This window comes from Mytilus galloprovincialis, chromosome 14, assembly GCF_965363235.1.
Source record: "Mytilus galloprovincialis chromosome 14, xbMytGall1.hap1.1, whole genome shotgun sequence".
Lineage (NCBI taxonomy): Eukaryota > Metazoa > Mollusca > Bivalvia > Mytilida > Mytilidae > Mytilus > Mytilus galloprovincialis.
Genome location: NC_134851.1, coordinates 69,068,486 through 69,096,191, shown reverse-complemented (window position 1 = coordinate 69,096,191; position 27,706 = coordinate 69,068,486). Strand labels below are relative to the sequence as shown.

At 32.4% G+C, this 27,706-nt stretch overlaps 1 protein-coding gene across 2 annotated transcripts in view; it reads left to right on the top strand.

Annotated features, from left to right (window-relative positions):
* LOC143058890 (cyclin-dependent kinase 14-like) overlaps window positions 1-25,200 on the top strand; it is a 61,539-nt gene extending 36,339 nt beyond the window's left edge. The window contains exons 9-18 of one of the 2 annotated variants that reach the window (XM_076232362.1): window positions 1,680-1,742; window positions 7,354-7,415; window positions 9,243-9,304; window positions 10,049-10,169; window positions 12,752-12,845; window positions 17,728-17,791; window positions 18,868-18,968; window positions 21,091-21,181; window positions 22,242-22,264; window positions 24,959-25,200. In XM_076232362.1, the coding sequence (XP_076088477.1) occupies window positions 1,680-1,742; window positions 7,354-7,415; window positions 9,243-9,304; window positions 10,049-10,169; window positions 12,752-12,845; window positions 17,728-17,791; window positions 18,868-18,968; window positions 21,091-21,181; window positions 22,242-22,264; window positions 24,959-24,988 (711 nt within the window). In that variant the 3' untranslated portion in view covers window positions 24,989-25,200. The remainder of the gene's footprint in view (window positions 1-1,679; window positions 1,743-7,353; window positions 7,416-9,242; window positions 9,305-10,048; window positions 10,170-12,751; window positions 12,846-17,727; window positions 17,792-18,867; window positions 18,969-21,090; window positions 21,182-22,241; window positions 22,265-24,958) is intronic. The other variant, XM_076232361.1, reaches the window with a different exon arrangement.
* The last annotated feature ends 2,506 nt before the right edge of the window (window positions 25,201-27,706 follow it).

Here is a 27,706-nt window from a genome sequence, read left to right as displayed (position 1 = left end):
ATATATATATGTGATTTACAGTCACTTTACAGTCACTGACTGTATATCACCTGGTTTATGACATTAACACTATGTTTCTGTATAGAGTTTAATTATGACGTCAATAAAACATAAGGTTTGCAGAAATTTTGTGTTGTATGTCTGCTCAAAATTATTAAATGATGGCTTTTACCTTAACTTATTTCATATAGAACAGTTATAAGAGTTGCAGTATATTATAGGGTTATTGCATGAATATTGGGGAATATTGTCCAGAGTAGAATTTTATATTGCACAAACTTGCGAGTGCAATATATGTTCTACGAGGGACAATATTCCCCTATATTCATGCAATAACCCTTTTATTGTATAGCAATATAATATTTAAAAGTAAAAATTGGTTTAAACTAAGATTTTGTTGTTGATGACGTCATGAATTTTGAAGATTTATTGCACTAGTGCAATATTATTAGTTACACAGTGTGCAATTGTCCTAATACGAGAATTTATCGGGTCAATAAAATTCATATCGGGTGAGGCGAAGCCAAACCCGATATGCATTTTATTGACCCAATTAAATTCCGTATTAGGACAATTGAACACTGCATGTGTAACGAATTTATCCTGATTTTGTCATATTACATATTATTATATTCAAATTCAGTAATAGGACAATATCAACCAAATATATTTTAGATATCTAACCTAAAACTGTGAAAAATTAAAATTATTAGGACTATTTAAAGCAACTCAAATTATACATTTTTTATTAGGTCAGTGGTATAAGGGAGATAATTTCAATTGACGTAATAAAGAAGGGAGATAATTCCAATTGACGTGATAAAAAATTGTACTGAAATTTATTAGGACAATATCACCCAATCAAATTGCAAAAATTACTCTAAATCAGGATAATAGAATTTATTGCACGCTAACTTTTGGTTACTTTCTGTGGGAATATTATATTGCTATACAATAAAAAAAATAACCATACATTTCTGGAAGTATAAATAATATCAATATTATTTGTACTCGTCTAGGAACAGCCTCGCTTTCTATATGTTTCTAAGCCTTGTACAAATAACATTGATATTTCAAGACAATGTATGGTTATTCTGCATGTACTGTATCTTTATGTATTTTTTTAAAATTTGATTGCAATAATTAATCTAGTATTTTTGTCCATTCCTAAAATATCTAAATGATTTCTGTAAATTTGTACAGCAATGATATTAAGTATGGTTTTAATTTACCTACTTTAACTGGTAAGGTGTGGGCTCACCTGACTTATTCATTTTCCCCATAATAATTTGCCATTCCAGAATTTAATGCATTCTGGGTAATATTTTTTCCAAAAAGGTACACCAAAAGGATATATATTTGATTGGTTTAAAAGGTTATAAATAATTCAAATTCAACCAATGACATGACATTATTTTCATTTAATTTATAAAATTGAGAATGGAAATGGGGAATGTGTCAAAGAGACAACAACCCGACCAAATAAAAAATAACTGCAGAGGGTCACCAACAGGTCTTCAATGTAGCGAGAAATTCCCGCACCCGGAGGCGTCCTTCAGCTTTTGTATGTATGACCAATGGGGATTACCCATAGTCCTTTAGATTCCAAAAAGTATGATAGAGCCTCATAGTTATGTTCTAATTTTCATTCAATAGATAAATTAATTTTTATTCTTCAGCATACAGACTTAAGTCAGTATTTAGAGAGGCATCCAGGAGGTTTAACTGCTTTTAATGTGAAGGTATGTTGTAAACATTTCTCATGGTGATACAATACTCTCAAAGTAGATATAGGAAGATGTGGTGTGAGTGCCAATGAGACAACTATCCATCCAAATAACAATTTATAAAAGTAAACCATTATAGGTCAATGTACGACCTTCAATACAGAGCCTTGGCTCACACCGAAATTAGAAGAGATTCCAAATAATCAAAGCTGGTATATAGACAAGATCCATATCAATATAAAATAACAAAAAAATATTATTAAAAGTATCAACAAGTCGAACTAACAAGAAAATACAATTTAAGAGCAGTTACTGACAGCTACATGTAGTTAAAAGCCCAAAACAATTAATAATAAAAAATCATGCATCAGAGACTAAAATCAACTAAAACACATCCCAGGGATTTAGTATTTTAACGTCATGAACAGTCAGAGAAGACAATACTTGTGCAATGCCAAAAATAAATGTATCGACAGGTAGTAGAATAGTGAGGAGCGACTTCTTGAGAGATAAAAAATTAATGTGTTTGTGTCTCTATACATCCCGCCTTAAAAGAAGATACAATTTAGTTATGTTTTAATTTGCTAATGACAAAATCGATATTAGTGCCAATGTAAACTATGTTCAGAGATCTAATTACAATATTGGTACGATAATCCTTACTTATAAGTTTGTTTAAATAGTACGGTGACCGAGTAAAGAAAAGTCGCTTATTTAAGGAGTTTAATTGTCATTCGGACTATACGGCCATAAATCACAGTATTGGTAGTTCAAAGGTTACACTTAACGTTTACACTTGTCGTCAAAAAATCGTACGGTGCAATTTTCGTAAAATGGGCTTTGAAGTACGTTAGTTTACTTGAACGAAAATTCAACTAAGAAAAGTTTTGAGGTCAACATTGTAAATTAACATCCGTGATATGATTTCTATTATTATATACATTGTTGTTACACCTTATTCATGTTATTTTAACGATTTCAAATAAAGTTTAGCAAAACTGATTCGTTATTAAAGAGTTTTTGTAAAAGTTTAACACTACGAATACTTTGCATTTGATAGAGTACGTTCCAATTTAATTTCATAATTTTTTTTAACGCAAAATGTAAAATAATTAACATTTATATGATATTTCATACATTTGTACCTTTATTTATCAATAATATCAAATTCATTTGTCTCCGAAGCACTCTTTCAGCAATTCAAGCCAGACAAAATTCATAACGCTCATATGACGGAGCTATTCGAAGTTCATAAACATCTGCTTGTAGATACATATACGCAATTGAAATGTGATGTATTACTTACATTTACATACTGAGATATGTTCCTTGAAGCAGTAGACATTTAGCTGTCAAATGTTAGAGCAGAACGAGAGGGAAATTGGTCTCTTCCTTGAGATCGTAATCTCAAATGTAACATTATATTTTTGAAACCAACCGTACCGCACGAAGGTGGATACTCGATATGCTTCAATTTTCTGAGAACATTCGTTCACCTTTTATAGATGGCTACTTTGCTTTTTAGACAGATTCCTGAACATTTTAACAGTACTATTACATGGCAACAGAAAAGACCGTTATAAAAGCCTCAAGGGGATTAGGTGGCACTGTAGGCATAACAAATCAAAAGTCTGCGCTTGTTAGATGGACCCTTACTAGACATTTCATAGAATCCATCAGTCGTGTAAAATGGAAAAGGGATGGAATTGCTGCAAATTAAGCAAATTCACAAGAAGAAACTAAGCTAACAGCAGAGAAAAGAGATGAAGAACATGTTATTGCCATTGTGAACCATTTAAATAATCCATGACTGATCCCTTTGGTGTGGAATCCCACCCTCAATGTCTTATCAATATCTCTTCTTAAATGTATGCCTCAAGACATATTCGAGGTTCTTTGCTCACAGTTGTCAAGGAAGGCTTGAATATGTCTAAATATTATATCGCTAGTGCTCTTTCTTAAGACCACAAGGAGTTTTTATAGTCCAATATCAAAGTCAAACACAAACCTTAAATATAAATCGGGGGAAATACTTTCAGGTCGCATAAATCCATAGTTTGTGATTAGACGTGCACTGATTTCGACAAAATGTAGAGATGATTTTATCATAGAACATGTGTTGTCGCACCCATTCCATTATCCCCTTTTCAAAATGACGGCACCATGAGAAAATCATGCAATTCGGATTTTGTGAAGCAAATCGAATCTTAAGTCTCTTGTGCACTTTCCCTACCTTCCTTTATACCATCACTCATAACTTACGTAAGAGATGGTATGGCATTGGTTTAATTTTTAATAATGCTAAAAAAGGTAAAACATACGGCGACCTAGCAGCTTATTATCAAAAATATGTCCCAATCAATTTCTATGGCGAACTTTGAAGCACATGTGTTTGACCGCTACGACATGAACAACTCTATAAAGCCTGCCGAAAGAGAACGCCACACAGAGACTACATGCATCAACGTGTATCAGATTATAGAGCGGAGAAGTACTCCTAAGTGGAAAACTTTGACAAATCCCATAAGATTCCACCTGATGAGAGCTTTACATAGTCAGAACGATTTTTAATTCCGAAATTGTCAAAGTTATTTATACCAACACTGTTTATGGCTGTCGTAGCTTGTTCAGCACTCAAGATAAGGCATATACCCAATGCTTGAAACTTTGACATGGAGTTTACGGAAATGTGAAAGAGTGGAAGAACAATCATACAGACCTCTTGTACAATTGTAATTGTTCTGTGTATTCGCTACTATAAAAATTAGGACACATACAAGCGAGTTGCGGTTGCAGATGTGGAACATTAGCAGTGTACATGATGGGCGGAGATGTTCACCAATTCAATAATTATGTGTCTGTCTTTCCCCATCAATTTGTAAACTATTGCCTGCTGCACATGCACTTGCCCGATGCGACGCAACTTCGTCTCTGTTTGGAGTAGGTATACAAACTGTCTACAAGAATTCGAAGGACACGCACAACTATTTCCGTTGTTTTTAGAGTTTCGGTAATATTGACAATGATGAAGCCCCTGTTTTGCCATGAAAGATAATTTCAAAGGTTTATGATCACAATGTATCTCTTTAAAACCACTCCATCATTATAATTATTCAAGTATGCCACTGGTAAGGATGTAAGTTTAGTCAGGTTACCTTCCTGTGAGACGGCACTGAAACAGTATGTTTTACGTACTTTGTATCAAACTGAAAATTTGGACCGCATTACATACTGCTAAACCCTTATCCGGTCACCTTTAGAATACGGTTGGCGAGAGTAAAATGATGCATTACACCCCGTGTATTTTAAAAAGTTTATTTCAGCAGAATTCTTGCAGGATCTTGTGTCTTCATTGAAAGGAAAATCTGCATGTGAAAGAGTCATGTGTTTGTTCACTACAAAACCTTACATGTCCGGGGCTCTGATCCTGTAAAGGGTCAGAATTACGAGAAAATTTCAAATCATGTTCCTTGACAATTAACCAGAAGATATAATTTTGTTGTGTGGATCTCTTCGATTGGAATGTTGAATTGTAACTATTTTTGAAGTATTGAGTGCTTTTTACTTTTAATGAATTTCATCAATGATCTTATGCAAAATATGCCTTCATGACAGTAGGATGCAGGTAAAAATAATATATATCATTTATTGATGAGGTTGAATGTCAGCCGGCAAGGTAACTACTGTAATTTTAACAGAATATGTGTTGATCTTGTGTAATTGAACAAATTTTTGAAAACGCCAATTTCCAGAAAAAATCGATTTCTTATTCTTTTTTGTTAAACATTTTCGAGACAATTTATTGATAATTGATATAAGAAAATGTCTGTATCTAGAATTAAACCTAATTTTTTATATATTTCTTCAAATTTTGAAAGTATGGAAGAAAAAAAATAAAAACAGAATTTGATCTTTGACCTCATTTTATGCAAAACTGTTACCACATTTCTTTTTGACGACATCGATATTTCAATAGTTCTAATTTTTCCGAATCCAATGATATATAATATAGCCATATAGTATGTTTGACGATTAAATCTAAAAAATATTGGGTCTGGTCACCGTACTAAAAGGTTCGATGAGTTAACATGGATCACATAGTGATTTCCTCACTTTGAGTACAATATTACCGTTATCAGGTACAGCCAAATTTACTAATAAAATCTTTGTATCTATGAAAGAATTTAATAGAAGTTTTAAGTAATTTATGGTATTGAAATCCCTGACACAACAATTTCCCAATGATGCATTGATTACGTTCGTTAAAATCTATGACATTACAACACACACGGGCAAACCAAATGAGTTGGAATATATAAACACCGTATGATGGAGCCAAAGGCACATCGCCGTCTAAAAAAGGAAAATTAACAATAGGAAATGAAAAATCGTCTCTTTTGTCGTAAATTTTAGTATTTAGTTTCCCGTTAGAAATTGAAATGTCTAAATCTAGAAAAGGACAACTGCTGCTGTTTATGTTAGATTTAGTTAAAGTAAGATCTTTTGGGTAAATTTCGGAAGTATATTTAGAGAACTCTGGATTATTCAACAAAAAAATATCATCCAGATAACGGTAGGTATTTTTGAATGTATCAACCAAATATAACAATGATGGGTCTTTACTGAGTTTAGTCATAAACTGAGATTTATAGCAATATAGAAATAAATCTGCTATTAAAGGGGCACAGTTAGTACCCATAGGAATACATACTACCTGACGAGACACTTTATCGCCGAAACATACATAAATGTTATCTAGCAGAAAATTTAAAGACATTTCACTAAAAAAAATCACTCAGGGCAGTTATTTTTCACAGTGAATGTTTAACCTTGTGATTGTTGGTAGATCACTCTGGTAGAAAAATGCTGGCCTTAATTTTTACAAGGCTAGCTTGTAAGCAATTATAGGCAATTGCACAGCCTTCAACAATGAGAGATACAAGTACAGTATAGTCGGCTTTGCAAGTCTCAGACATGAAAAATTTGAAACAATTCTATTAATGTAGCTAACATCCTAGCATTGAAATCCAAAATGTTACGTCAAATACATTTCATATGAAAAATCCAGAGATCTTTTTCTTGTCAAATTCTTTGATTAGTAATATCTACTTTTCAGTATGAAAAAAATCACCTTATCCATTCAAGATATTTTCCATTGAATAATATAGAAAGATGTGGTATGAGTGCCAATGAGACAACTCTCGATCCAAGTCATAATTTATAAAAGTAAACTATTATAGGTCAAGCTACTTAATCTTCAACACATATAAAAAAAATTGATACATAGTGCTAAAATCTTTTGAAAGTTTAGAGAATTTAAATGAAAAGGCTGTTGTACTTTGCATCTCCATTTTTGCCCAAATGTTTTTTCTACTGACCTTGAATATTTGTATATTTCTGATTTTATTGATGATCAGAATACTAGTACAGTGAAACCTGGCTAAACCGAATCCTGCTTAAACCGAAAACCAGTATAAACCAAACATTTTCTAAAGCACCGTCATATCAAATTGTATGCGTTGTGAACCTGATAAAACCGAACATCGGCCAAAACCGAACACAATCTTAAGTCCAGAAGAGGTTCGGTTTAAATAGGTTTCACTGTATCTTACTTCATCTTTTACAGATATTTTTATTCCAATTACTGAGAGGACTGCGATATTGTCATACGAGGAAAATATTACATAGGTATGTACCAATTAACAGGTTGTCTGCATGTTGATATTTTACAAATTACATAAGATGTATGTTTCATTATAATACATTATTCTGATTGGCTACACTCCAATCTCGCATTATTCCTTAATCAATTTCATTATTGTAAAGTGCACAGGTAAATTAAATAAAAACTTGATAAAAATCTTGTTTTCATGATCCTAGCTAAAAAATGTTATTATAAGTTTTGAATGCTTCTTTTCATAACTTCATAGGCTTTGACCGTTCGCACATTTTTAGAAATGTAGGGTTAGGGTTAGGGTTAGGGTTAGGGTTGTACTTCGGTCAACACTTTTACACCCCAATGAAGTTACAAAAAGAAGCATTCAATTCTTAAATATCAATATGCAAATAACCTGATAATCGATTTGTTGGACTGTTTTTGCATTTTTTGAAAGTGTTTTCTTAGTTTTACCAGCAAAGGGAAGATGACTTGATAAGTTCAGGTCAAACTTATCAACGTCAGTTCAAACATTATGACTTTACTGATATGTCCTGGTCAAAGTTATTAAGTCAGGGTCTTCGTATTTGACTTCACATAGACATAGTGGGATGACCACTAAAGATCTATTGTGTTATGTAAGGAATAACAGTACTGTGATTGAAGAATTGTGACCATCCATTGGTCAATTTGACTGGTAATGCTAAAACGACATAGTAAAACAACATCTATGGGACAATACATGTACAGTCTCCAAAAAGAGACAAAGTCCCAGAATGTTAAAAGTATTGAAAAGATTTTACGACCAATAAAAATTCTGCAATCATGATTTTTATGCCCCATTTATGGGCATTATGTTTTCTGGTCTGTGGGTCCGACTGTTCGTTTGTTCGTTTGTTGGTTTGTCTGTTCTTTCGTCCATTTGTCCATCTGTCCCGCTTCAGGTTAAAGTTTTTGGTAGAGGTAGTTTTTGATGAAGTTGAAGTCCAATCCACTTGAAACTTAGTAAACATGTTCCCTATAATATGATCTTTCTGCATTCTAATTTTGATGCCAAATTAGAGATTTTATCCAATTTTCATGGTCCACTGAACATAGAAAATGATAGTGCAGATAGGGCATCTGTGTACTTTGGACACATTCTTGTTTTTTCAAAATCCGGGAAAAAAAAATGAAGTTATTACATGCGACAAGTACTAACAAGCTTAGGAGTGTACAATGTCATTTGTGTGGTTGTAATTTATTTTTGCATGGAAACAGTTTTCTTTATGGGAATCATTTTTGAAATGTGAATCATGTTAGATATATAAATCATGTTATTTATGTGAATCCTGTTAGATATGTGAATCATGTTATTATGATGATCATGTTATATATGTGAATAATGTTAGATATGTGTTCATGTTATTATGTGAATCATATATATATGAATCATGTTATTTGTGTGAATCATGTTAAATATATGAATCATTTTATATATTTGAATCATGTTATTTATGTGAATTATGTTATTATGTGAATCATTTTATATATGAATCATGTTATTTATGTGAATCATGTTATTATGTGAATCATTTTATATATTTGAATCATGTTATTCATGTGAATCATGTTAAAATATATGAATCATGTTATTTATGTGAATCATGTTATTATGTGAATCAATTTATATATTTGAATCATGTTATTTATGTGAATCATGTTAGATATGTGAATCATGTTATGATGTGAATCATTTTATATATATTAGTCATGTTATTTATGTGAATCATGTTTAATATATGAATCATGTTATTTATGTGAGTCATGTTATTATGTGAATCAATTTATATATCTGAATAGTGTTATTTTAATTTCAGGGATCTGAAGCCTCAAAATTTGTTAATTAGTGAACAGGGTGATCTCAAGTTAGCTGATTTTGGTAAGTTGTGATAGGTTAGATTACAAGGTGCAGAAAAACAATACTTAGGGGAGATAACTTTTATTTCTCTCATTCTTACACGATTTATCCTTTTCCTGACATGTTGATTATTTTGATTAAATCAACGTGTGGATCGATTGATCTCACTTCTTCATTGGTCAAAATTCGATAATAACATCAAATTTTCTTGCTTTCCTCTAAATTTCCTATTGTGGTGGTATGAAAAAAGGTGACGTCACATAGAAAAAACACATCTTTTTACAGATCATTTGAAAAGAAGGAATAATTTAGTCTGCATTTTGTTTGTAAATCACTAGAGAAAACAAATTCTACCACCAAATCTTGTGTAATACAATATTTATCCACTCTCAAACGTTAAATTTAAATATTTAAAATACTCGGCAAGCAATATTTAAAATGCTGAGCAAGCATCAAGTTTTAAATTTGAAAATCTAAGGGGAGATAACTTTTATTTATCAACAATTTTTTTTAACAACCACATTATCAAAAAAATTACCAAACTATCTCATTATTAACTCATTGTTTTTATAACCTCATTAATTTAATGCATTTAAACTTTCAAAAAAGCATATGTATGTTGATGGTAAAAAAATAAAGCTGTCCAAGAAAAAAAAAGTCATGAAGTTATTGTCTGATTTGAATAAAAGTGTTATCATTTAATACAGAATTTCTGTATTTTCTAGCAGTGATTAATACATTTTTTTTATATTCTATATATTACAGGTTTAGCCAGGGCTAAATCCATTCCTAGTCACACGTACTCTAATGAAGTAGTCACTTTATGGTACAGGCCTCCTGATGTGTTACTGGGCTCTACAAATTATTCAGTGTCTTTAGATATGTGGTGAGTATAAACAAGCCCCTGATGTCTTACTGGGCTCCACAAATTATTCAGTGTCTTTAGATATGTGGTGAGTATAAGCAAGCCCCTGATGTCTTACTGGGCTCCACAAATTATTCAGTGTCTTTAGATATGTGGTGAGTATAAACAAGCCCCTGATGTGTTACTGGGCTCCACAAATTATTCAGTGTCTTTAGATATGTGGTGAGTATAAGCAAGCCCCTGATGTGTTACTGGGCTCTACAAATTATTCAGTGTCTTTAGATATGTGGTGAGTATAAACAAGCCCCTGATGTGTTACTGGGCTCTACAAATTATTCAGTGTCTTTAGATATGTGGTGAGTATAAACAAGCCCCTGATGTCTTACTGGGCTCCACAAATTATTCAGTGTCTTTAGATATGTGGTGAGTATAAGCAAGCCCCTGATGTCTTACTGGGCTCCACAAATTATTCAGTGTCTTTAGATATGTGGTGAGTATAAACAAGCCCCTGATGTGTTACTGGGCTCCACAAATTATTCAGTGTCTTTAGATATGTGGTGAGTATAAGCAAGCCCCTGATGTGTTACTGGGCTCTACAAATTATTCAGTGTCTTTAGATATGTGGTGAGTATAAACAAGCCCCTGATGTGTTACTGGGGTCCACAAATTATTCAGTGTCTTTAGATATGTGGTGAGTATAAGCAAGCCCCTGATGTCTTACTGGGCCCCACAAATTATTCAGTGTCTTTAGATATGTGGTGAGTATAAACAAGCCCCTGATGTCTTACTGGCCCCACAAATTATTCAGTGTCTTTAGATATGTGGTGAGTATAAACAAGCCCCTGATGTGTTACTGGGCCCCACAAATTATTCAGTGTCTTTAGATATGTTGTGAGTATAAGCAAGCCCCTGATGTGTTACTGGGCTCCACAAATTATTCAGTGTCTTTAGATATGTGGTGAGTATAAGCAAGCCCCTGATGTCTTACTGGGCCCCACAAATTATTCAGTGTCTTTAGATATGTGGTGAGTATAAACAAGCCCTTGATGTGTTACTGGGCTCTACAAATTATTCAGTGTCTTTAGATATGTGGTGAGTATAAGCAAGCTCCTGATGTCTTACTGGGCTCCACAAATTATTCAGTGTCTTTAGATATGTGGTGAGTATAAGCAAGCCCCTGATGTCTTACTGGGGTCCACAAATTATTCAGTATCTTTAGATATGTGGTGAGTATAAACAAGCCCCTGATGTGTTACTGGGGTCCACAAATTATTCAGTGTCTTTAGATATGTGGTGAGTATAAGCAAGCCCCTGATGTCTTACTGGGCCCCACAAATTATTCAGTGTCTTTAGATATGTTGTGAGTATAAACAAGCCCCTGATGTGTTACTGGGCCCCACAAATTATTCAGTGTCTTTAGATATGTGGTGAGTATAAACAAGCCCCTGATGTCTTACTGGCCCCACAAATTATTCAGTGTCTTTAGATATGTGGTGAGTATAAACAAGCCCCTGATGTGTTACTGGGCCCCACAAATTATTCAGTGTCTTTAGATATGTTGTGAGTATAAGCAAGCCCCTGATGTGTTACTGGGCTCCACAAATTATTCAGTGTCTTTAGATATGTGGTGAGTATAAGCAAGCCCCTGATGTCTTACTGGGCCCCACAAATTATTCAGTGTCTTTAGATATGTGGTGAGTATAAACAAGCCCTTGATGTGTTACTGGGCTCTACAAATTATTCAGTGTCTTTAGATATGTGGTGAGTATAAGCAAGCTCCTGATGTCTTACTGGGCTCCACAAATTATTCAGTGTCTTTAGATATGTGGTGAGTATAAGCAAGCCCCTGATGTGTTACTGGGCTCCACAAATTATTCAGTGTCTTTAGATATGTGGTGAGTTTATAGAATATTTGTAAGGCCATTGAAAAATGAATGTTGGTTTCCCCTAACATGTGAAAATTATCAAGGCTGGCAGGCAGAAAAATCTTTTTAATTTATTTTATTTTTATGTAAAAAATCAGTTTTGATCAGTTTTTGTTCTACAGACAATGTTGTTGTTAACCTGTAAATAATGTTTGTTTCAAATTCTATATTGTGGTATAATCTATATAAAACTGAAGGAATGAGAATACACCTTATCACTAATCCCGGCTGACCCGGCCGCTTGAACTTTTGACGCATACAACAATCACTTTCCCATTGTGGCGTCAGATATTTTGTTTTGTGACGTCAAAATTTTACGGGAACTTTTGTCATATCCAGTAATGGCGGACAAATAGCGATAAGGTGTATTGAGCAATATTGAAACACTTTTAAGAGATTATCAGATATTTTTAAAAAGCATCTTTGAGAATTGTCAATAGAAACCAAAACAACCTTTTCACATCAACAAAAAAAAAAGGGTTTGCAAAACTTTAGTTTTTTTCTGTTAGACATAATTCAAGATTTTGTAGGTTTTTCAAAAAAAATTAGTGGTCTAAGTAACATTGTTGGAATTGTCAGTCTTCTTTGAAATTTGGAAATGAATTGTATTTTGTTGTGATGATATGAGGTGCTCCTTCTTTCTTGGGAGTTATTTATTGTTATACATTTATTTTGCAGGGGGGTAGGTTGTATATTCACAGAGATGATAGCTGGTGCTCCGACATTTCCTGGTATGAAAGATTCCTATGATCAGTTAGATAAAATATTTAGGGTAAGTGCAAATAGGTTAATTATTTTTTAAGGGTTTTATCAGTTTTGTTTTGTAATAATTACATTGTTTATTAGTTAAGAAATAAGAAAGATAACTCTCAATTCTATTAGTTACACAGTGTTCAATTGTCCTAATACAAGAATTTGAGAATTTAGCGGATCAATACTGGCGGCGGCGTTAGCTAACTTCTTAAAAGCTTTATATTTTAAAAGGTAGAAGACCTGGATGCTTCATACTTTGTATATAGATGCCTCATGATACGAACTTTCCGCCAGTCACATGTCCAATGTCCTTGACCTCATTTTCATGGTTAAGTGACTATTTGAAAAAAAAGTTAAGATTTTTTGTAATGTTAAATTCTCTCTTATTATAAGTAATTGGATAACTATATTTGGTATGTGCGTACCTTGCAAGGTCCTCATGCCCATCAGACAGTTTTCACTTGACCTCGACCTCATTTCATGGATCAGTGAACAAGGTTAAGTTTTGGTGGTCAAGTCCATATCTCAGATACTATAAGCAATAGGTCTAGTATATTCAGTGTATGGAAGGACTGTAGGTGTACATGTCCAACTGGCAGGTGTCATCTGACCTTGACCTCATTTTCATGGTTCAGTGGTTATAGTTAAGTTTTTTATACGACCGCAAAATTTGAAAAAATTTTCGTCGTATATTGCTATCACGTTGGCGTCGTCGTCGTCGTCGTCCGAATACTTTTAGTTTTCGCACTCTAACTTTAGTAAAAGTGAATGGAAATCTATGAAATTTTAATACAAGGTTTATGACCACAAAAGGAAGGTTGGTATTGATTTTGGGAGTTTTGGTCCCAACATTTTAGGAATTAGGGGCCAAAAAGGGCCCAAATAAGCATTTTCTTGGTTTTCGCACTATAACTTTAGTTTAAGTTAATAGAAATCTATGAAATTTTGACACAAGGTTTATGACCACAAAAGAACGGTTGGGATTGATTTTGGGAGTTTTGGTTTCAACAGTTTAGGAATTAGGGGCCAAAAAAGGGCCCAAATAAGCATTATTCTTGGTTTTCGCACAATAACTTTAGTTTAAGTAAATAGAAATCAATGAAATTTAAACACAATGTTAATGACTACAAAAGGAAGGTTGGTATTAATTTTGGGAGTTTAGGTCCCAACAGTTTAGGAATTAGGGGCCAACAAGGGACCCAAATAAGCATTTTTCTTGGTTTTCGCACCATAACGTTAGTATAAGTAAATAGAAATCTATGAAATTTAAACACAAGGTTTATGACCATTAAAGGAAGGTTGGTATTGATTTTGGGAGTTTTGGTCCCAACATAATAAGGGGCCCAAAGGGTCCAAAATTAAACTTTGTTTGATTTCATCAAAATTGAATAATTGGGGTTCTTTGATATGCCGAATCTAACTGTCATGACTGTGTATGTAGATTCTTAACTTTTGGTCCCGTTTTCAAATTGGTCTACATTTAGGTCCAAAGGGTCCAAAATTAAACTTAGTTTGATTTTGACAAAAAATGAATCAGTTAGGTTCTTTGATATGCTGAATCTAAAAATGTACTTAGATTCTTGATTATTGGCCCAGTTTTCAAGTTTGTCCAAATCGGGGTCCAAAATTAAACTTTGTTTGATTTCATCAAAAATTGAATAAATGGGGTTCTTTGATATACCAAATCTAACTGTGTATGTAGATTCTTCATTTTTGGTCCTGTTTTCCAATTGGTCTACACTATAGTCCAAAGGGTCCAAAATTAAACTTAGTCTGATTTTAACAAAAATTGAAATCTTGGGGTTCTTTGATATGCTGAATCCAAAAATGTACTTAGATTTTTTATTATGGGCCCAGTTTTCAAGTTGGTCCAAATCAGGATCTAAAATTATTATATTAAGTATTGTGCAATAGCAAGTCTTTTCAATTGCACAGTATTGCGCAATGGCAAGAAATATCTAATTGCACAATATTGTGAAATAGCAATTTTTTTTTTAATTAGAGTTATCTTTCTTTGTCCAGAATAGTAAGCAAGAAATATCTAATTGCAAAATATTGTGCAATAGCAAGATTTTTTTTAATTGGAGTTACCTTTCATTGTCCAGAATCAACTTAAATCTTTGTTATATATATACAATATACAATGTATATTCACTTTTTACTACCAACTGATAAATTAAAATAATCTTTACCATTCAGTGATAACAAGCAGTTTTTTTACATCTTAATATTTTATGATGTATTTAAATGAGTAGTTATTGTTGCAAACTCCATTAGAAATTTTAATTGAGATTAGTTTTGGAATAAGGGAAAGGGGGATGTGATTAAAAAAATTGGGTTCAATTTTTCTCATTTGAAATTTCATAAATAAAAAAGAAAATTTCTTCAAACATTTTTTTGAGAGGATTAATATTCAACAGCATAGTGAATTGCTCTAAGAGAAAACAAAAATTTTAAGTTCATTAGAACACATTCATTCTGTGTCAGAAACCTATGCTGTGTCAACTTTTTAATCACAATCCAAATTTAGAGCTGAATCCAGCTTGAATGTTGTGTCCATACTTGTCCCAACCGTTCAGGGTTCAACCTCTGCGGTCGTATAAAGCTACGCCCTGCGGAGCATCTGGTTGTGTTTTGGTCTGTTTTTCTTATACTATATGCAATAGGTCTACTATATTTGGTGTATAGAATGATTGTAAGGTGTACATGTCTAGCTGACAAGTCTCATCTGACCTTGACCTCATTTTCATGGTTCAGTGGTCAAAGTTAAGTTTTTGAGTTTTAGTCTATTTTTCTAATACTTTATGCATTAGGTCAACTATATTTGGTGTATGGAAATATTTTATGATCTATATGTCTGTTACGCACATTTTATTTGACCTTGACCTCATTTTCCCGGTCCATTGCTAAGTGTTAAGTGTTTGTGTTTTGGTCTGTTTTTCTTAATTTATAAGCAATAAGTCAACTGTATTTGTTGTATTGAAGAATTGTTAGCTGTACATGTCCGCCTGGCATGGTTCATCTGACCTTGACCTCATTTTCATGGTTTCTTGATCAATGTTTCGTTTTCTTGGTTAATGTTGAGTTTATGTGACAGTTGTAATAAAGCTTTATATTTAGGTCTATCAACATAACATCAATGATTAGTAAAGAAGGCTAGACATTTCAGCGTGTACACTCTTGTTAATGATGAAAGTACTTTTATTTTTGGGTACATTTTTCAATGGTTCAACCATTCAGGGGCAATAATGAAATTTAATAGTGTAGTAAAATTGATTGTTTCCATTATTCAATATGATTAGAACACACCCGCAAAATCGCGGGCATTCAGAGCGTAGTTTAAAGTATGTAAAGTGTTTTTGGGAGAATTTTGAAAAATACTGAATGACTGGAGAATTTCAGCAAAAGAATCATAAGTCATAATTTATTGGGACAGGAAAATGTTTTGTTTTTTTTATCCCTCCACCTTTATTTCCAAAGTTTCCAATTTTTGGTTTTCTATCAATTTCAATATGAACATACATTTAGTATGTAATGAACATTTAAGTAAGTAGCCTGTTATTCAGTGGTTGTCGTTTGTTTATGTGTTACATATTTATTTTTCGTTCATTTTTTGTACATAAATAAAGCCGCTAGTTTTCTCGTTTGAATTGTTTTACATTGTCGTTTTGGGGCCTTTTAAAGCTGAGTATGCGGTATGGGCTTTGCTCGTTGTTTAAGGCCGTACGGTGACCTATATATTATTTAGTTGTTAATTTCTGTGTCATTTTGGTCTCTTGTGGAGACTGATTGAGTTGTCTCAACATGGCAATCATACCACATCTTCTTTTTTTTTGTAATCAATGAATTTTGTAAAAGATTTAATGATTGGAGAATTTCAGAAAAGGTATCAAAAGTTCACATGAATAATTTTAGCGCTTATCTGTATATTATGAACATTCATTTATACTATATAAATAAAGTGTATTTACTTTCAATTCTAAGTTTACTAATCGATCAATGGTGGGCATTGATATAGTATACAGACCCTCTCTATTTAATAAACTCTGTGACCGCCGTGGATAGTAAACTTGAAAATGATAGCAGATAGAATTCTGAAAATACACTTTATTCGTAGTATATGTATGTTCAAAGTATACAGAAAAACACAAACTGGAAGTCTAATCTGACTTAAAAATTCGCCCAATGACTGGACAATATCGGATGCCTTTTTTCTCGTTTTTCTCCCAAAATAACTCAACTAAATAATCATATGAATAGATGACAAATGTGACTATGCACTGTACCTATATGACTCAGAGGCGTGTTGATTAATTTATTGTGGAAAGAAGAGAAGCGACACACAAAATGAGGTCTTCTCGTTTAATAGTATAGATAAGGATTGATCCATGAATGCAAGCATCTGTAAATGCAAGATTTGTTTTATATTCATGAAATGTTTAACAAAATTTTGTTTTACAATTTTATATTTTTTCAAAATCAAGCATTTTGACATGTGTACATTTTCCCACCCCAAATGGAATAATGACTATCAAATATATTTTAACCCTTACAGAGTCTGATTGCCTCATCCAAACAAGATGTTTTCTCGTTTTTATATAGATTAGACTGTTGGTTTTCCCGTTTGAATGGTTTTTCTATTACTAATTTTTGGGGCCCTTTATAGCTTGCTGTCAGGTGTGAGCCAAGGCTCAGTGTTGAAGGCCGTACCTTGATCTATAATGGTTTACTTTTATAAATTGTTCTTTGGATAGAGAATTGTCTCATTGGCACTCATACCACATCTTCCTTTATCTATTCAATAATTCCAATTGTATTGCCTAATTAATACCATGACATGATCAATACTTTATTATACTTTAAATGCTATATTTAGATCTTATCATGATGTCTATTTTTAGGTGCTTGGAACCCCCACAGACAACACATGGAAGGATGTCTCTAAATTACCTCAGTATGATAGAAGTAAGTTAAAAAATAATAAAAATAGGATGCTGTTTTGAAGTGACCCTTGTCAGGAATATAACAGTTGTTTTCCATTTGATGTTTTCAAGATATAATTTTACCATTTGATTAGATACTTTCTGTTTTTCGATTTGTATGCCACCATTTATGGGCATTATGTTTTATGGTCTGTGTGTCCGTTCATCCATCTGTCCCGCTTCAGGTTAAAGTTTTCAGGTTAAAGTTTTTGGTTGAGAAAGTTTTTGATGAAGTTGAAGACCAATCAACTTGAAACTTAGTACACTTGTTCCATTCACAGCTACTTTTGCATAGGTACTATTTATGTACTAAAAAAATACAGTATTGGAAATTTACTTTTAATATGTTGTACTATTTTTTTACTTAAAAACTATTGTAATATTTAGGTACTTGTATTTTACAGTACTTGATTTGTACTAAATATTTTGGTACAGAAATAATACAATATCCCATGTTTGAAAATCATAACTTTAAGAGATTTGAAATAGAAAAACTTTCAAAATGCTGAAAATGTAACGGTAGTAACCAAAAATCTGTAGTACCTAAATTTCAAGTACAAATAAAGTACTATAAAATACAGGTACCTAAATATTACAATAATTTTAGCCACAAAATAGTACTGAATATTTAAAGTAGATTTCCAGTACTACAAATTTTTATTACAGAAAATAGTACCTATGCAAAAGTAGCTGTGTATGATATGATCTTTCTAATTTTAATGCCAAATTAGAGATTTTACCCAATTTCCACAGTCTACTGAACATGTAAAATGATGTGTGGATGGGGCATTTGTGTACTATGGACACATTCTTGTTTAAATTTTTTCTTCTGTTCTAAGGGAGATAATAACAAGTTTTAAATATTGTTATCTCCCTTAGAACAGAACAAACAAATTAAAAAAAAGTACAGGAAAAACTATATTATTAAATATAATATAATGTAAAGTTTAATAATGACACAAAAATAACCTTTTCCACTGTAACTTTTGTTGTAGATACTAAATATCTCTGTTTTAGAATATAAGAATATAATACTGACATATTTTTTTTATTTTACAGAAAAGTTTGTTATGTATGAGAGAGTGTCTTCATTGTCATTAGCAATTCCAAAACTGTCTTTCATTCCTAGTGCTGAAGATCTTGCTAGTCAATTTCTGCAGGTAGGAATGATGTTTTCTTTTACTGTAAATTATATATATTTCCAATGTTTTTATGCCCCACATACGATAGTAGAGAGGCTTATGCCCACCTACAATAGTACAGGGCATTATGTTTTTTGGTCTGTGCATCCCTTGGTTCGTTCATCTGTCTGTTCGTCGGTTTGTCTGTTTGTCTGTTGGTATGTTCGTCCATCTGACCTCTTCAGGTTAAAGTTTTTCAAATTAGAGTTTTGACCCGAATTTCACGGTTCACGGAACATAGAAAATGACAGTGCAAATTTCAGGTTAAAGTTTTTGGCCAAAGTAGTTTTTGGGATATGAATGATGTTTTATTTTACTGTAAATTATATATATTTGTAATGTTTTTATTAATGTGATTATTCATATTGCAAAAGAGGGACGAACGATACTAAAGGGACAGTCAAACTCATAAATTGTAAATTGACTGACAATGCCATGGCTAAAAATGAAACATACAAACAATAGTACACATGACACAACATATAAAACTAAAGAATAAGCAACACGAACCCCACCAACAATTGGGGTGATCTCAGGTGCTCTGAAAGGGTAGGCAGATCCTGCTCCACATGTGGCACCCGTCGTGTTGCTCATGTTATAACAAATCCGGTAAAGAGTCTAATTCGGTAGGTCACATTGAAACTTGTGGGATAATGCAATGATTAGAACTTGAAGTCTGATATTTGTATTTATATGCATATTTTTTCTGAAATCACGATAACTAATCTTGCATTTTTGTCCATTCTTCAGAAATCTCACAAATGAATGCATTTATTTCTCGTTTCTCGTTTTGTTTATATAGATTAGACCGTTGGTTTTCCCGTTTGAATGGTTTTACACTAGTAATTTTGGGACCCTTTATAGCTTGTTGTTCGGTGTGAGCCAAGGCTCCGTGTTGAAGGCCGTACTTTAACCTATAATGGTTTACTTTTTAAATTGTTATTTGTATGGAGAGTTGTCTCATTGGCACTCACACCACATCTTCCTATATCTATTTACAAACAACTGAATTTACAGTACTGTATCTCTGTTAAAGTTCATAGCACCTAAATGAAATAATTATAAAATGAGACTTATGTAGACAATTTTTGGGACAGACTAAGAAACACAGGGATTGATCAGGAATAGTTATCAGGTGCTACTCCACATGTGGTACCTGTCAAGTTTGAATTGGGACTTAAACTGCACCTTCAGGCGCGGATCCAAAGGGGGGGGTTCCGGGGGTTGGAACCCCCCTTTTTTTTGGACGATCAATGCATTTGAATAGGGACATGTAATTGGAACCCCCTTTTGTCCTGGGTTAGGAACCCCCCCCACTTTTTAAAATGGCTGGATTCGCCCCTGACCTTAAACATGATAGTGCTGAGAAAAAAACTTAAGGTTAAAGAAACGTGCATAAATTTTGAAATCACTATCAAACAGCTAACTTCTTTAATTATGGAGAGCCATTAAAACAAAAAACAAAATTTTGTGTAGAGGCCTATATTTATACACATCCTGCATGGTAAGACCTAAAGACAAATACAGTTAATCGTCCACAGAAGACCTTGACTTAAAAAAAAATGAATTGTAAAAGTATTTAAAAAAGAAAATAAAAATCTAGAAAATATTAGGTTAGAAGATATTAGAAGATGTGGTATGAGTGCCAATGAAACTTCTCCCCATCAAAGTCACAATTAGTAAAAGAAAAATCATTATAGGTCATAGTACAGTCTTCAACACAGAGCCTTGGCTCACACTAAACAGCAAACTATAAAGGGCCCCAAAAGTGCCTAGTGTAAAACCATTCAAACGAAAAACACTTATGAACCACATCAACAAACGACAACTACTGGAAATCAGGTTCCTGACTTAAAACAGGTGCAAACAAATGAAACCAGTTTGAATAATTTAATAGGTACCAACCTTCACCCTTACCTGAAACAATAGTGTTACATCACAACATAGAAAAACACACTATAAAATATCAATTGCAATTGGTTAACTCAATTAAAAAAACATATTTACATAAGAGAACATACACTGAATGAAAAGTCAATAAAATGGATAAATAAAGCCTACAGTAGTATACCACTTTCTTTATTCTTTTTGTATTTTATAGATGTGTCCACAGAAAAGGATATCAGCTCAATCAGCGATGAGACATGAATATTTTAATGATCTTCCTCCAAAAATTCACGAGATTCCTGATGGTAAGTTAAAAATCAGGCTAACCTTAAGTGAGTTCGCTTGTCATGTTTTGAGATTTTTGTCATAAATTTCGGAATCCTCTGGTTTTATGCATTTGAATGCCTTAAAAAAATTTGCCCATTGACCCCCATTTTTCTTTTTATAAATCTTTTACATGTATAACAGTCTTATAAAATTTTGATTATTTTTTAATAGTTTTTTAGAACTTAAACTTGTCAATGATAAGCCATGAAAAGTCAAGAGAGTACATTTTCCCGCCAAGATTTCAATGGCTAATATCTTGAAAACGAGCACATTGACCTATATATTTTTTTTACTTTTTTTATTCCTTTATTAATCCCTTATCAGTATATACTAACTAGTGCTATTTATTTTGAAATTGACAAGCGAAGAACTCCCTTAATCAATTATTGGTTTGATCATGCCTACAAGGGTTTGGTAGGTAGGTAGGGATTTATTTTTATTTTGGCCACCAATATTAGTGACATGTTTTAGACAAACAAACAAAAACTGTATGAGAGAAAGAAATAGAATTTCAAAAAAAAAGTATAATGATTTTTATCTTTAATAACTTTTTTTTTTTTTCTTTCTCGAGAAGGCTTGTTTTTAAGTGGGTAGGTAAAGCAACAGCAAACAATTTAGAATAACAAAAACTTTGTCTTGGACATATTTTAGAATTTTAGACCATGTATTTTAATTTTTGAATTTGCAAAAAACATTTGGATCAAACAAGAGTCTTATTGCCCCTACTCCTTTTAGAGTTATGTAAACTGTAAATTCTCAATAAGCTAAGATGTAGATTGAGTGAACCCACCCTCACAATAAATATTTATGTAGATTGAGTGAACCCACCCTCACAATAAATATTTATGTAGATTGAGTGAACCCACCCTCACAATAAATATTTATGGACACAATATATCCTCAATTGACAAAAATCTGAAAGAAAAAAATCATAAAAGGCAATTCTTTAAGAAATTACGATTTTGTAGTTGAGTGTATTGTAAATTTTGTAATTAATTATAGTGTATTTAATTTTCTTGTTTTTCTTTTTTGGCAAAGGTAAAAGAATAAATATGAACTTGGTAAGATTTCTTTTAATGGGGTTGACCTTGGTTCAGGAAGATAACTCTTCAAATTAGTTATGCGTTTGTAAAAGTCAAGTTTCATCAATGTGTCCTAAGCATCTACCTGAAACAGATTGGAAATAATCTATTTGACCTAGAAGCTTAGGATATATTTTAATGACAATGGTTGACACAAACATACTGATTTTAAGAGTTATCTCCCTTAACCTTGGTTTACCTCCTTAAATAAATAGAATTTGTGTGATACTTAATACTTTAATAGATTTTCTTAATTAGGTAATGGAAAAAATGAAAACTTTGTTCAAATCTTAGAATATTTAAAAAAAAAACTGCTAATCACATGTGTGATAAAGTAATTTATAAGGGTATTGATGGGTTTTACAGAATAGAGAGGGGGGTAGGACCTTTATCGGGACTTCTGGATCGGGTGTTTTCAAGCTCGGGATTTCAGGTTCTGGGAATTCTTTTTACGAATTTCAGGATGTCAGGATTTAATTTTCTTTAACTTAGTACCTCAGGATTTCATGTTTTTAAGCCCGGAATTTCAGGATCAGGACCCCTCCAACCCCCCCCTCAATATGGAATAATGGGTCAATTGTACAGAATAAAGTGCAGAATATATAAAGAATATAGAAATTAGACCCCAAAAAGATAAAGAATATAGAAATTAGACCCCAAAAAGATAAAGAATATAGAAATTAGACCCCAAAAAGATAAAGAATATAGAAATTAGACCCCAAAAAGATAAAAACTAAAGAATTATATGCAACAACAAAGAAAGAATAGAGAATAATTTGGTGCTAAAATAAATAGAATACAGATTTATAGTCGAATTTATAAAAAAGAAAAATTACTAGAGAAAAATAAAAGAACACAGATTTGAAGGACCGATATTCAGAACATCATTTCTGAAAGAGACCTTCGTTTACAATATTATGATAAAAAAATTCTAGTTATAGTATTACATATGTTCGTGTGCAAAATCAAAAGCTCAAACACATCACGAACAAAAGGATAACAACTGTCATATACCTGACTTAGGCATTTTCGCATTTTCTATTTAGGAAATTTTGAATTAACCTGCATTAATAGCTTGTTAAACCTCTTAATAAGGTACACAAGCTTTGCTTTGCTCAGTAAGGTCTAAAAATAAATCCAGATGAAAATGGATAGGTTGATCAGTATTCTGATAAAAAAATTATTTTTCAGTATTTATTGGTCTTGAAATTATTGAACTTAATTCTTTTATATAGTCTCTCAGTTACTTTTAAGTACAGTAAAAAGATTTCCTGTTTTTTTTAGTCAAGTGAAAAATGTTGAATATCTGTGCGTGATTTTTATGTTGACAAAACGTTTATTATTGTATTCAAGAGATAAATTTGAGAATATTTAGATAATTTTCGTTTTTTTTTTTCAATTTTTTTTGTAGTTTTGATCACTGAATTCTCACTTTATAATGCACAACTAAACTCATTTATGTATAATTATACCATTAATTGATTTCAAAGCATTTAAACCTGTAACCATGGTAACAAATGTATCCATAATTATTTATTATGATGATCAAAGAAAATCATAAAGGTGGGTAATGACAGGAAATTATATTACAAGTGGTCAGATTAATTATATTACAAGTGGTCAGATTAATTTATATTACAAGTGGTCAGATTAATTATATTACAAGTGGTCAGATTAATTATATTACAAGTGGTCAAATTAATTATATTACAAGTGGTCAGATTAATTTGGGACCAGATGGTTCAAACAAAAGGAGAAGGTCTGGCCTCACGGTCATAAAACTTTGGAGCATGATTTTTGTACTCAGACTCGAAAATCAACCAATCAAATTGCTTGATTTCATGTTTCGAGCATGATTTTTGTGCTCAGAACACTGAGCAAAGTTTTATGCCTTCAAGGTCTGGTGTCATGTCTCTAACTTTACATTTACACCTGGAGAAAAGTATTGCAACACTTCCATTGAAAACAATGTAAAATGAAATGATTGTAGGATGTGTATTATTTTGGTTTTACCAAATACTTTTAATCCGTTTATGGTTTAGAATTGAATTCATGGTATTAACTTACTTTTCATCCAATATAAATCCTACATGGAAAGGACAGAACAGCTGCACGAAAATAGTTTTTCAGGCTTTTAACAAAAAATGCTAATTTTGCAGGACTTATTTTTTTTCAAAACATTGCTTCTGGAATGAGCTCTAATGATGCGACTCTCTAGTCTTAAGGTGGTACCCAACACTTTCACTAAAATTAATTTGGCTTGTTTAATTTTCATAAAATTTTGCCAAAGTATTTACTTTGACCCTTAAACAAAAATATAAAAATTTCAAAAATTTTGAACCAACCGTTTTGTCAGAAAAATTACACTGGTTATATAGCAGTTTGACAGACACCAATTTTGATCATTAAGAAGCTTAATATTCCTTTTGCAACACAACGCAATTAAAACGTTTAGCTGACTTTACAGAGTTATCTCCCTGTAGTGTTAGGTACCACCTTAAGTTTGCCTGAGATGTAAGCCTGTAACACAAATTTAATTTTAAACCATTAACGGATTAAAAGTATTTGGTAAAACCCAAACATTTGCTAACGAACCTAACTGACAAACCACAAGCACTGAACAACAGGCTCCTGACTCATTCATAAATTAATTTAACTATTTTATTATTTCAGCATCTTCAGTGTTCAACATTCCTGGATTAAAGTTGCTTCCTGAAATGGACGAACTTTTATTAAAATCATCGTCTCCTTCAAGACCGCGTCCTAGAATACGGACAACAGTCAGAGTATAATCTTTAATTGTAGCGACATTATTTTGTGTGAGGAAATTTTACAATTTAGGAGTTCTATATGGTTACAGTAGGCCAGGCTAGCAATTCTTTAGGCTAGATAGGAATAAAAGATGTACAAGAATGCTTTAACAGATTTCGGGAGTTTTGACTGCCTATACACCTTAACAAGGAAGAAACATACAGTTTTAATATACAAATTTCAGAAGGTTCTGCTTATACTATGGATAATTGTGTACAATGTAGAGTTTAGTATGGTTTTTGTCGAGCCTGCAACTTTTGTTGCAGAAAGCTCGACATAGGGATAGTGATCCGGCGGCGGCGGCGGCTACGGCTAGCTCACTTCTTAAAAGCTATATATTTTAGAAGGTGGAAGACCTGGATGCTTCATATTTTGTGTATAGATGCCTCATGTTACGAAGTTTCCGTCAGTCACATGTCCATTGTCCTTGACCTCATTTTCATGGTTCAGTGACCACTTGAAAAAAAAGTTCAGATTTTTTATAATGTTAAATTCTCACTTACTGTAAGTAATAGGATAACTATATTTCGTATGTGCGTACCTTGCAAGGTCCTCATGCCCGTCAGACAGTTTTCACTTGACCTCGACCTCATTTCATGGATCAGTGAACAAGGTTAAGTTTTGGTGGTCAAGTCCATATCTCAGATACTATAAGCAATAGGTCTAGTATATTCGGTGTATGGAAGGACTGTAAGGTGTACATGTCCAACTGGCAGGTGTCATCTGACCTTGACCTCATTTTCATGGTTCAGTGGTTATAGTTAAGTTTTTTGTGTTTTGGTCTGTTTTTCTCATACTTTATGCAATAGGTTTACTATATTTGTTGTATGGAATAATTGTAAGGTGTACATGTCTAGCGGGCAGATGTCATCTGACCTTGACCTCATTTTTATGGTTCAGTGGTTATAGTTAAGTTTTTGTGTTTTGGTCTGTTTTTCTCATACTTTATGCAATAGGTTTACTATATTTGTTGTATGGAATGATTGTAAGGTGTACATGTCTAGCGGGCAGATGTCATCTGACCTTGACCTCATTTTCATGGTTTAGTGGTCAAAGTTAAGTTTTTGAGTTTTGGTCTTTTTATCTAATACTATATGTCATAGGTCAACTATATTTGGTGTATGGAAATATTTTATGATCTATATGTCAGTCGTGCAGGTTTTATTTGACCTTGACCTGGTTTTCACGGTTCATTGCTCAGTGTTAAGTTTTTGTGTTTTGGTCTATTTTCTTCAACTATAAGCAATAGGCTCAACTATATTTGTCATGTTTGTTGTATGGAAGCATTGTTAGCTGTGCATGTCTGCCTGGCATATGGTTCAACTGACCTTGACCTCATTTTCATGATTCATGTTAAGTTTATGTGACAGTCGTAATAAAGCTTTATATTTAGGAGTATCAACATAATATCAATGATTAGTAAAGAAGGCGAGACATTTCAGTGTGTGCACTCTTGTCATTATCACTGAACCAGTATATATTTGTTTAGGGGCCAGCTGAAGGACACCTCCGGTGCGAGAATTTCTCGTTGCATTGAAGACCTGTTGGTGACCTTCTGCTGTTGTCTGCTCTATGGTCGGGTTGTTGTCTCTTTGGCACATTCCCCATTTCCATTCTCAATTTTATTCATTATTTTTCGTGGGTACCAACTTTCATGGATTGATGTAATCTTGTTTTTGCATTGATATATGAATTAGTGGCTTTTGCCAAATCCATATATTACATATATAAAACGTTGAACATATGATTCATCTGTACCAAAATTCACGAAAATTGGAATTCAACGAATAATAATGGATACACAGTAACAATTTCAGAAGGTTCTGCTAATATTTTTTTTTTGTTAATAAAAAGTGCACCAAATAAGAAGACCTGGAATACTACAATGAAAATATATGGACATTCTTTTGATCTCCAAGATTTGTATAACTTGTGTTGATTGGTTAACATATAAGCCAATGATAAGAGTAAGATTTTTGGCTTTAATCTCACATATTTTTTAGGCTGTATTTTTGCTGATTTTTTCTTCTTCTTAAGGTACTGAGATACAGTATTTAAATTTTAGATTCCAGAAAACAGACCAACAATACCTCAAAATTTTTATGGTTGTAAATTTCATTTTGTTTGCATTTGGAAAAAAGGTTGGTGAAAAATTGTGAAAACAATGAGAAAATATGCAAGATATAATTTTAGGCAGATATAGATGGGAACAGCATTTTCTTATAGAAGATTTTGCCATAAAATTTGAATATGAAAACAAGATTTCTTTAGTAGACATTTTAGGAAAATTTCATGGTGAGGAAATAGAATAAATTGTCAATTTCCTTTTCCTATTGTTCCTGCCTTATTTAAAAATCAAATATAGAATGTTCCACCGCACATAAAAATCATATCACATTTTTTTAAGTCATTCATGTTGAGATATAATTGTTATCATATTTGAATATTAAAAATGCACTTTACCATTGTAACACAAATCAGTTCTTACTTTTCCATGTAAATGAAAAATATTGTCATTTAACTTTTTTTTATATTTCAAAGATTATTTTCTTTTAAATTTGTAATTATAAACACTTTGCTTAAATTTATTAAATTACAGTAAAGAATTAG